Below are 12,287 nucleotides of genomic sequence, written 5' to 3' on the forward strand. Positions count from 1 at the left end.
TCTTGAAGAAGTGATCCTGCACAATTCCAGGTCCAGAGAACTCAAGGAATGGTTTCTTTGAAGCCTGCCCACACAGGATGTGTCTCTCTGTTGTGTCCCATAGGGCTGGCTTGCCTGTGGAGCTGGTTGGTTTGACTCCGTGTGCAGATGCTTAGTCTGGAATGAATCAGGATTGACTATTTGTATGCTAGCAAACCTGTAGCCTGTTTGATGTCACTTTTTCTTTTTAAAAAATATGTAGTAATCACAGAGTCTTCAGAAACTTTGCATTCATCAGCAAAAAGCATCCCCACACCAAAGTCAAAGTAGCATCATCACAACACCAACAAAGGCAGACAATTAACGCACACTCCACCTCTTGTATCTTTACTGTCTTTGTGTCTCTGAAGCTGAGATATTCTGAATGTTTTGTGAAATCTCATGAAAATCTGATTCAGGGTCACTTTTACAGTGAGAATGATGGCTGAATGGGAGAAGTTGCTGCTTGCCCTGTCTTTACCAGGGTTGATAAGTTTATAGTATTTGCCTCTTGTCATCCCTGCAGTGTTTTAGAAGAAATTGGACCTTGGTATGGGGGTGGGGAAGGGAAAACTGGGGGATCAGGCTGGTGTTATGTGAAGAAACAGAAGGTAATTATTTAATGATGGCCATGTCATGCTGGTAGGATATTAACTCTTTATGGATGCTCTTTTACAGGCTGTAGGGACACCTGTGCTACAATCAGCTCTGAGTTCCCTCACTCTGGTAGAGGGGCTTTTAATAGCCTGCCACCCACTTCCCCAGGAATATGCCATGGTATTTATGATCTCCCTGCCTTACTCCAGGTGCATGAAGAAGAAGGCAGAGTGCAGATTCAGCACGTAGCCCCTGACAGCTGGGGATGATGGGTCAGGAATGCAGTCCTGATAGCTGGAATGGGACTGGAGCAGCCAGCATGGTGGGGAGGCCCAGAGGGGAGAGAGGCTCTGTGGAAAGAGGGCTGAACACACGCACACAGGCAGACTGTGTGCAAGAGCATGAGGAGAGAGCCTGCAGGGACCTTGGGTTTCTCATGTTCCCTTTCTTCTACCTCCGTCTCTGTTTTGTTCTCTCAGCTGCCTGGATCATTTTTAATCCACCCCCCTGTACAACCATTGTAGTGACACCTGGCAGAGCCATTAGAACCAAGGCTCAGCTTTTCCATCAGAACACTCCCCCATCCCCCATCTCCTTTTGTGTAGGTTTAGAAATGTAATATCCCATAACTCTGTGATTCAAAACCTTTGGGCAAGTCAGTTTCTACCCTTGCCCCTCTCATGCCAAGGTATGCAATTCATAATTTGTGTTGTGGGAGATTGTGCCCTGCTGTTCTTGAAGTGGTTATCTTGACATTACAGTGCCTAGAATTGGTAACTTCTTCTTGCAGTTGATGATGTCCTGGTCAAGTGTTTGATTTAAAAAAAAAAAAATTTATTAAAATCTTGTTCACTGTTCAGACAAAAGCTACATAGCTCTGAATCCTGTCACTCAATGAATGGTTTAAATTGAGCCTCTTGAAATGTTGCAACAGTTCGTTGTGGTGGATTGCATGAAACCACTTTGATGGTCTTGGAGTAATTCCTAGAGGGTCAGTTAGGCAATTGGTTTGAGTCTGCAAGGGTGGCAGTGAGCAAGGCTTGTGAGACTGACTGTGAGAGACACAGAGACTGCTCTGTCAAGCCAGAGATGTACTGAATTGGTTGTGTGTTGGAGCTCATCTTACTACAGTTCCTTCTGCAGGTGGAATATTTCCAGTCTCCAGGCTTATCAGGACCCTACTTTCTGCTAGCACAGGATGCTGAGGGGTAGAAGGCTCAGGCTGGAGAGGAGACAAAGGATAGAAAAGCCTGTTTAAAAAAACATAAAAAAAGAAAATTAAAAATGCATATTCTAAAACCAGGGGGAGGCGTTTGGCAGGTGAGGGACAGAAAGCAACTGTGGAGCTGAGTAGTTTTTATGTTTATGTGCTTTTGTAAGTCAAAAGTTCCCTGCAGTTAATTCCATCCACTCTTCTTCAACCCCTCCCCCTGCCAGACCAACAACAAAACCCCCAACTCCCCAAAAAACAAATAGGCAGAGGAATTTGGGCCAAAGCCAGACCTTTGCATGTCAAGCTCAAGTGCAAAATGAATATTTCACAGCTGTGTTATAAATCCGTGACATGAAGGCTTTGCAGTGGAAATGCTGACAGCCCCTTAAGTAGAATAGTATACTGTAATTACTGTTCTGTGTTTAATGTGCCAAACTAAGCACAGCAGTGTTAAATGTAAAACTTCAAACCTTTGTTTTTCTGCAGCAGTAACAGGAGATCAGACAGAGTGTTCAGACGGTGGATTAGAGCCTGCAGCGTGTGCTGGTCCCTGGAGGCTGGACGTGTTCTTTTTGCAGTGGGGCTCAGGGGCAGCAGAAGAGATGTACAAACAGGGCCAGCTGTGAGATTTGGCACCCCCTATCAAATTTCACTTCTGTAAGAAATAGACAGCCACTTCTTCAGTGCTGACGCTGACAATGTGCAGCCAGGATGCGTTTTCACGTACCCTGTGCCAGAGTGCACTGCTCTGACTTTGCTGTGTTGCAGCACAAAAAATCACCTTGGAGTCTGGGCAGCAGTGCTGAAAACTCAGGGAGCAGAGTGGAGGGAGGTGGACATGAAAAGCACAGTGCTGTTGTGAAACTTGGGCCTGATTTTGGAGCTCCCTGGGTCAGTGTATTTCCAGGGCTGAAGAGTATTGGGGTCTCAAGTCAAGTGTAAAAGGGTGGTTTGGTTTTTTTTAAGGCAACAGAAGAGATGATTATGTAGCCACTCCTTAGGAAAGGCTTTCCAAAGGAACCCTCGTGGGTTATGTATCTCTGGGATTTCTGTCTGCACCACTTTCTCAGGAACGTGTGCCTTTGCACATGCATTATTAATATGCCCATATGCAGGCAGATTAATTCAGGCAGGACAGGGATGAGGGCAGGCACATTGTGCAGTGCATGATAGATGAACTCTGATGGATGTTGTCTTTTCATGCTGACTCCATGCCTTTAGTTAATTAAATGGCTTCAAATGTTAACTGTATTATACACAGGCCCAGGGGAAGGCTTTTAAATTAGAACTTGTCTTCATGGGGACATTTATTGAAGTAGCCATTCTGGAGTGGGAGGGAATAATTGTGCTGCAAGAACTCCCTCTGAGGATGCTCTTGTTCCTAAATAAGTGCTTACAAAGGCATGGAGAGGAAGGAGGAAGTTGAAATCAAACTGTTGATTCAAGAGTAGGATTTCCCATTCTGTAGGGAAGCAAAGATGAGAAAATGGGGGATAAGTTTCCAGGTGCAAAGCAGCAGTTCTAATCTGTGACTTTGCTGAGGAGGGTGACCTCTTTGATGCTGTCTGTAAATGATCTTAGATGGCAAGAAGACTTCTGTAAGGTGTTAACAAGAAAAAACAATGGAGAATAAACCAGAAGACTGTATTATTCTGCTCTGTAAATGCTTGCTGTGACCACACCTTGAAAGCTGTATGTAGTCTTGGTGTTTCATTGCTTATCTTGGGAAGGATATAATGAACCTGGAAGGTGGCTCACAGAAGAGCATCAGATATGAAAGCTGATCGAAGATATGAAATAGAGTGAAGATCCTTGTACTTGGAACACAGATGACTTACCAGTGATAGCACAGACCCTTACAAAATCATGAGCTACCCAAAGATGGGAGGTGGGAATTGACTACTCACTCTCTCTTCCCATACAAGAACCCAGGGCCCATCAAATGAAACTAACAGAGTGAGGTTTAAGGCAAGCAATGAAGGATGCAAGATGTGAAGTTCCTTGCCAAAAGATACTGTGAACACAGTGGATGAGTTCACGTTAGAGAACTCCACTGAAGTAGCCTAAAACCTGAGAATATCTATCTTGAGACTGGGAGTTTGACAGGAGGTAAGAAAGAATCAAATTTGCTTTCCCTGCTCTTAAACTTTATCCATACATTTGTTAATGGCACTGTTCTTCCTGACTTTTCTCCTTCACTTACGGCTGCAAATAGAAGCAGGAACCAGGGCTCGACACTGGTGTCTGATCCAAGATGACCAATCTTATGAAGTCTGAAATAGACACATCTACTTGTTGGACATGGTTTTTCCAGGCTGTAGCCTCCTGCCTGATGTGGCAAATACTGGGACATGAGGACAGCTCTGTGCAGTGACACTGGTTTTCTTTTGGTGGCCTCTTTGAGCACTGCAGAGTTGCATAGATCTTCTCAAATGTTTTGCTTCTTTATATCTGTGCTTGAATAAATTGCGTTTATAGGGAATGATAAGTTCTTGGGCCCAGGAGAGAACCTGAATATTACTTGATGACAAGAGATGAGGCAATGGACTCTTTAATTTCTGGAACATGGTATGAACATGAATATAGAGAAGAGGAGCTGGAATACTACTGAACTCCAGCTTAGTCTTTCTCTAGCCTGGGGAGGGTGATGGGCTGAGCAGCAGCAGCATCATTCAGCCTGCAGTTGAAACTCTTTCAGGGATGCCTGGTGTTAAAAATTTTTTTCTCTTGAATTTTTCTTTTCCTCTCTTCCTTTAGGGTGAAGCCAGACCACAGAAGTCTGTTGGTGTGCAAGCAGGAATAAACACAGAAGCTTTCTACTACTCAGCAGTAGCACAGTGCAGCTGCAGGGAGAGCTCCTGTGAGCTCCAGTCAGGCAGGACTGGCACAGTGTCTATGTTGTCCCCTTTGGTACCCATTTTGGTGGAAATTATTACAGCCCTGGGTGTGTTTACTACTGTTTTCTAACAGTGAGCTGCCAAGATGTGCAGGCCACATCGTTTGCCTCCTGTTACCTCCTTTGTGACTTTGCAGTGTAGACAGTCCCAAAGGGATGCAAATGATGGGATGGAGAGTGTTTTCAGGGGGGTGAAGTTGGGCTGATCCTTCAAGGATTTCTGTGTTGTCCTTGTAACGTGGGAACAATTGCTTGTGGTAGCTTCCTCAAAACAACAAAAAGAGTTTGTGCAAGTATAAAACTTGGTCTCTGAGAGCTGGGACCAGCTGGTCATGTATCTTGTTTCCTGAAAAGAAAAAACCCAAGGCTGGCAGGGTCTCTTTAGAGCAGCCTTTCCAAAAGTAGTATCTGCATCTCAGCAGTATGGGGGAGGTGGTATGGCTTTGTCATGCAAGTGGGAGCTTTTCCCTCTTTGCTTCATGGGGCAGTGCCTGAAGAAAGCAAGGGCTGGTCTCAGATGTGCCTTTTGACTTCCAGGTGGGATTGGGCTGCAGCAGGGCTCCTCTCCCTGGGGAGGCCTGGATTCTAGGAATACCTGTACCTTGAGTCCTGAAATTTATGACTCTGCTGTTCTGGCCCTACAAGGTGTGGGAACTATTAGATGATCCTGTGATCTGATGTGGTAGGAACGGAGTAAGATCTGCTGAGGCACTAAAATGTCTTTGCACGTTTGTTTAACTCCAAGCAGCCTAGTCTAGCTTTGAGCCTGTAAAATGGGTGAATATCAGGTTTGCACGACAGATGTTAGCATCACCACAGATTCTGGTTTTGGTGCCTCAGAGTGCCTCCAACTTTGAAAAAAAAAGTTGACCTCAGACAAACGGGGATGGGGTGGTTCCAGGTAGCACAACATGAGCTGCAGGGAGCGTGTGGATCAGCTCAGTAACGCTGCAAATCACACAGAGAACCCTGCCTGAAAGTGCCAAGTACTATTAATAGAAGCCTCAAGATGAAATAACAAATGTGGGTAGCTGGCCTCCTCTCCTGTACCTCTAATTTAGGCACAGAAAATGAGGGGTTTAATCTTGCAGTTGTTTCCAGGCTGGGATGAGGGTGGTGAGGTGGCCCCTGGGCTGCCTGTGAGGGCCTGAGCAGGCAGTGACATGGCTGAGGGCTGTGGGGAGCAAACTGGACCAGCATGGGAGTTGTTTGTAGAGAAGAGTGTCTCAGATCTGCTCAGGGGCTCTCCAGCTCCTGTTCTAAACTCAGATAAGACTTGGGAAGAGATGTCAGGGGATTTATTTCTGATTGGGTTGTGCTGATATTGGTTGATAGTCGACTTACTATGAGCCAGCAGTGTGTGTGCAGGTGGCCAAGAAGGCCGATGGCATCCTGGCTTCCATTAGGAACTTGGTGGCCAGCAGGAACAGGGAGGTGATCATCCCTCTGTACTCAGCTCTGGTGAGGCTGCATCTGGAGTGCTGTGTTCAGTTCTGGGCACCTCACTCCAAGAGGGACATGGAAGTGCTGGAGAGTGTCCAGAGAAGGGAGACAAAGCTCATGAAGGGCCTGGAGCACAAGTCCTGTGAGGAGCAGCTGAGGGAGCTGGGGGCGTTTGGTCTGGAGAAGGCTGAGGGAAGACATTGTTGCTCTGACTACCTTAAGGGAGGTTGGATCAAGGAGGGAAACAGCCTCTGCTCCTTAGTGAACTGTGGTAGGATCAGAGGGAATGGATGGAAGCTGTGCCAGGAGAGGTTTAGCCTGGATATTAGGAAATACTTTTTCACTGAGAGGGTTGTCAGGCATTGGAATGTCCTGCCCAGGACAGTGGTGGAGTCACCATCCCTGGAGGCATTTAAAAGGAGTTTGGACCTGGTCCTTAAGGACATGGTTAAGTGGTTGACTGTGGTGTTAGTCAAAGGTTGGATTGCATGATCTTGGAGGTCTCTTCCAATCTAAACATTCTGTGACTCTGTGAAGTACCATGGGGGAGACTTGTAAGAATGGCAGTGGTTATGGATGTGTAGGACTGGGACAGTGTGCTTGCCACATGAGGTACCTTCTTGGAATTTCAGGAGTGGGAACGTGGCAGAGCTAAACTGACAAATTTGCCCTTAGTTGAGAAATCTGAATTCCAGATGAGGAAGTTAAAGTGGGTGTACTCCTGCCCTAATTAGTTAGATTAATATTTCTTTACTTTAACTGGCAAGTTGAGAGGAATCCAGTTTGTACTCTTTGTTGCCTATTGCTTTTTTTTTCTCAAAAATGTTTTTCATCCTTCTGTCAAGCTTTGTGAGGAGTGACTTTTGCCCTGATGTCACTTAGCCTGGAGGTTGGTCATGGTATAAAGCTGTGGTGTGCTGTGGTCAGGGTCGTGGGAATGGAGCTTGCAAGTGTCAAAAGTCCAAACTTTAAATTTTCATGTGTGCTTTTTTGAAGCAAATTGTTTCTCACACTCAGTGATTATCACGTGGAAGTGTTGTTAGAGCATCCACTGGATAGGCTCACGGGGTTGCCTTTCAGATCCTTTACATTAGGAAGGCTTTAAAGCTAAGTCTTAAGACCAAAAGAAGAGAATTTTTTTCCAGAATGTTAGTTATGGACACTGGTATCTATTTCTGTAGCACCAGGTCTGTTAACACCAATGGTATGGCTGTGATATTGCCTTTTTCTAATGGAATGAGTGATCTGTTGGAAGCCAGAAGATGCTCACTAGCAGTAGAGTAATTGGACCTGAAGGTTGAGCTACTCCTTTTGTGTCAAGCTGTGTGCTGCCCATAGGAGGAAGGCAGCCTTTCCACCTCCTGGCATTGCCACAAGTCATCTCTTGGCAGAGCAGCATGGGGCTTCCACAGACCCTGGAATGAGAGAGAGGATGCTGGAGCATCCATATTTCACTCTTGGCTGGGTGAGAGTGCCAAGATGAATGAGTTACGCCTCTTGACACATCTCTCCCTCTTAAAGATTAGGAGAGGGCAGATTTTTCCACACTATCAAGTACAGGGTTTTGGAGGTTCGGCTGGACTTGCCAATGAAAGAGGGCAATTTTTATTTTCCCTGACTGTGAGCTAGCTCCCTGTGTCCCTTTGCCAGGCTGGCAAACACAAAGCAAGAACTACTTTCTGCTGATTTGACCTGCTGGGAAGGCAGTTGCTATGCCAATGCTGGTCAAGGGACACTTTGAGGAGTGTCACTGGGGTGAGGAAGGAAGGATCTGTCCCCTCCAGGGCAGGCAGCCGTAAGATCAGCTCAGCCATGGTGTAAGGCTGCACACTGAGAGGTTTGAGATACATCCTTTGCAGAGCAAAAATGTACCTGGTGGTGAAAGTAGGTTGCTGAATTGCTGCTGAATAGCTGCATAGCCAAGGTCAAGTAGTGCCATTCAAGATAGCTGCAGTTCCAGCTACCTTGAGCAAAAGCCTGTGCTGAGCAGCCTAAGCACAACATTGCTAAACTGATGTTTGCTGACAACATCAAGTAATTGGTTCCTTATCTAGATTGGAGCACTTGAATGGAGACCAACCCTCCCCTGGCTCCAACCTCCTTTCAGGGAGTTGTAGAGAGTGATGAGGTCTCCCCTGAGCCTCCTCTTCTCCAGCCTGAATACTCCCAGCTCCCTCAGCCTCTCCTCATAGGATCTGTGCTCGAGTCCCTTCACCAGCCTAGTTGCCCTCCTTTGGACCTGCTCCAGCACCTCAATCTCCTTCCTGATCTGAGGGGCCCAGAACTGGACACAGGACTCAAGATGTGGCCTCACCAGGGCTGAGTACAGGGGCAGAATCCCATCCCTGGACCTGCTGGCCACACTGTTCCTGATCCAGCCCAGGATGCCATTGGCCTTCTCAGCCACCCGGGCATACTGCTGGCTCATGTTCATCTTCCTGTCAATCCAGACTCCAAGGTCCCTCTCTGTCTGGCTGCTCAAAAGACCAAGTTGTTCCAGAGACAGGGATATAAAAACTATAGCTCTCTCCATGTCACTGGCTTGAAAGCAGGCCAGATTGGACCTAGCAGGAGCATGGATGGCTCACTTTAAGCAGTGGCACCCATGTGGAGTTACTTCTGTCACCTTCTCTAGAAGCCTGGGCTATGAGCTCAGTGAGACCTTGTTTCTTCACCCTGCAGCGAAACTCCTCAAATCTGGTCAGCCCTGTGGTCAGGATGGCATGGGGAACCTGCCCTGCCCTTTCCTTTTGTGCAACATATGAGTATAAATACAAGATGTTCATCTTCAGGGCAGCTATTAAAGATGGTAGTCATTTTTACAATAGTAAATTCTTATGCCACACCTGTGCCCTTAAGGCCTTAACCAAATGTAACTTAGATGATGATAATTAAAAACAGAAGGCTGTGACCCAGTAAAATCCATGAGTTTGGCAGGGACAGCAATGCTGAGGAAGAATGTATGCATTAAATATATAATAAATAGCATCAAGCTGTGCAAATTTAAAGGAAAGAGAATAATTTTGTGTAGATCAAAACAGCCCCAGGGCTGAAAACTGGTTTGTGCTCAGAGGTTGTGTCAGATTTTGTGCAGTGTAACCCCACTCCAAACTTTAGCTTTGGAGTAATCACTAAGTTCTGATGCTTTCTGTGCCAGTGAGAGCTCCCCAAGATATTGTGTTGTCTCTGTCTGTCCCCCTAAATTCGCCTTTTGTTTTTGCTTTCTGAGCTTCTTGCCACAGAGGCCTGGGTGTGAATCTTTATGTCTTCTAAGTAGCTCTTCCCACTTGTATTTTTCCTAAATATAGTTGAGATCTTTGCTCAGGGGGAAGTCAGACACTTTGGATTACTCTCGCATGGGGCATGGATATTTGGGATTGTGAACCTAGATCCCTGTGGAGGGATGCCCTGGTTCACCGGATGTGAATTCCATTTCAAGAACTAGGGTAAAAATTAACTATTCAGTTTCTAGGAATATGGGGCTGGGACCAGGATGAGCTGCCTGTCACTGGATAGAGGGGATAAACAGTATGAATCAACCTGGAAACAATTTCTATGGAAGAGTTTCTGAGAAAGTGATTTTCTGCTCTTGCTGGGAGGACGGGAATCGATGGGTAGTGAATGTGCATCCCAGCTTCTTGCCATGACTTTGTGATGCTCTGGCACAGACAAAGCAATCAGTGGAATGGTAACTCCTTCTCTGTACCCCAGCAGAATTTTACTGTGCCTATGTTGAAAGCTAAGCATGTCTGCTTCTGCATCTTAGTGCTTGTCCATGAAATTTTGGGATCTGTTCTTCTTCTCAGGGCCAGTGTGATCCAGCCCATCAGGATCTGTGTATGGGTCCATTTGAACTTCACTTACATTTCATAACATTTTTTCTTTTCATAACATTTTTTCATAACATGTTTTCTTTTCATATGCCCTAGGTGACTTTGGAGAAGGTGTTGGGGATAACTGTGTCAGGAGGCAGAGGATTAGCCTGCGACCCCAGAACTGGCCTCGTTGCTTATCCAGCAGGGTGAGTCACTAACCATGATCTTCAAAGCAGAGATAAACCAGGACTGTATCAACTTAAATTTGGTTCAAGCTATTTCCCCTATGTTTTTTTACAGGGAGGCTTTTTGCTGTTCTTTTAGCACTGGAGAATGATGAGAGTCATCACTGTGATTGGCAAGGGAGAGGGATTGCATTTTACCTGTCAGGTTTTAATGGGAGCCCTTTTAATGGAATTCTTCTCCTTCCTCTTGCTGTAAGATGGGTGCTAAATGTTTTCTGGGCTTTTTAACCATGCTCTGTAGTGTGGTGAACTGAAACAAAAACTCAATGTGATTCTCAAGCCAGTGAGTATCTAACAGAGCAGGTGATGCTTTCAGTGAATTGACAAAAGCCTTCTTGGATATGCCCTGCAATTCAGGACTTGCCCTGTTCCTCATCCAGACACCAAGAAAGATTTCAGGCTGACAGCCTCATGGATGTAGGTTCTCTGGAGTGCAGCACATCTATGGACTGTGGTATAAATCCAGATAGGGGTATCCAGGAGGCTTTGATGAACAGCAAAAGAGCTAAAGAGAGGGCAGCAGCCCTGGAGTGGTGGTTTGTGAGTTTCATATTAAGCAAAATCAAACATCTGGGTCCAGATCCTAATATTGTTGAAGGTAGAGCTCACTCAATGGACACACACCGATTAGAGAGCAGAGCATGTTGGTATTGTTGGGCTGTGGTATGAGATTTATCTTAAAGTATACAGCCCTCCCAAAAATTTTAAAGGGACTGTGAAGTGTTTGATTTTTTTCCTTTTATTTTTCCTTTGTGTCCAAGTGGAATTTCATGTCTTTTAATTTCTGCCAATTGCCTCTTTTTCTGTCAGTGGGTGGTTTGTTAAACTGCAGACAATTTGAGATCCAGGTCTGTGCTGCATTGCATCCATTATGCAGAAACTCCTTGCAGCCAAGCAAATACATTCCTGCATCTTTTCTGACAAGAATATACTCTTTTCTTGAAGAGGGCAAGGACATAGAGAAGATAACAAATGCAGTAAACAGCTGTTCTGGGCTCTTGCATAGCTAAAGATAGATTAGTTTTCTTAATAGCCATGTCCTCTGATGAGCTTGTGCATGCCTAACATTGATTTAATCAAGCATGAGATCACCTGGGGATTCTTTTGGGTAATTAAAAGGTTATGTCTTTCCTTTGGGCTTTACAGTGGAATTCCTGTTCTTACTTGTTGGTGGTAGCATCTCATGGCCTGGGCAGGAAACCTATGGAATACACCAGATGTGTGTTGTAGCAGTTTAATAACTTTTATGACTTGCTGAATTTCTGCCATGGCTGGGCTGTTCTGTGATGCTGTTATAATTTGCTGCAGCTAAGACATTCTCTAACAAAATTAGCATTAATGAAGGAGTCAAAGCATGAGAGGGATATTGATGCAGAGCTTACTAAGTTGATGCTAGTTCAGTTTGTTTGTTTGTTTGGTTTTTTTAATGTTTATTAATTTCTAGTTTATTTCTCTTGATTTGCAAGAATCCTGGCATTTCTGGTACTTTTCCTTTATGTTGTTTGTTTTTGTTTCTAATTGTTTAAATTTACTGGACACCAAAGCCTCTTACCTGAGACTTAATGTAGCAGATTGGGTATGGCTCATGCACAGGTGGTTCATGAGCCTGTAGGTTGGTCATCTTAGCTGTGCTCCAGGTATTCCAGTGATTTCCCCATCCCTTTTCTCATCTCCTGAGGTTTTGCAATCCTGACAAGCAGGTGCTTTGCTCCTCCAGTCTGTCCTTCCCCTAAAAGCTGAATTTACGTAATAACTCTGTATTTTCCTAAGAATACTTTCAACACACCTACATCCACTTGGCTGAGATCAGCACAGTTGCCCCAGGGAACTTGACTTCATCCACAACAGGCATACAAATATGAATGAGGGCTTGTACATGAGAAGTTCTGGAATTCTTCGAGCAGGATCTTAACTATGGTATCTGGTTTGCCTTGAGTAATTTAGGATTTTCTGGATTTTCTCTTTCCTGGAGTTACTCAGTCTCCTGAGAAGTTTCTGAATCTCTTGAAAGGAGTTCCCAACACAACCCAAGCTCCTTCCAATCCAGAGGGGTGCCAAAA

At 45.2% G+C, this 12,287-nt stretch overlaps 1 protein-coding gene across 2 annotated transcripts in view; it reads left to right on the forward strand.

Annotated features, from left to right (window-relative positions):
• Nucleotides 1–12,287, forward strand: part of MAPKBP1 (mitogen-activated protein kinase binding protein 1) — a 102,932-nt gene that overhangs the window by 20,101 nt on the left and 70,544 nt on the right. For both annotated transcript variants that reach the window (XM_030452619.1, XM_030452620.1), the window contains exon 3: nucleotides 10,097–10,188. In XM_030452619.1, coding sequence (XP_030308479.1) covers nucleotides 10,097–10,188 — 92 coding nt within the window. The remainder of the gene's footprint in view (nucleotides 1–10,096; nucleotides 10,189–12,287) is intronic.

The sequence above is a fragment of the Calypte anna genome, chromosome 5A (genome assembly GCF_003957555.1).
Source record: "Calypte anna isolate BGI_N300 chromosome 5A, bCalAnn1_v1.p, whole genome shotgun sequence".
Lineage (NCBI taxonomy): Eukaryota > Metazoa > Chordata > Aves > Apodiformes > Trochilidae > Calypte > Calypte anna.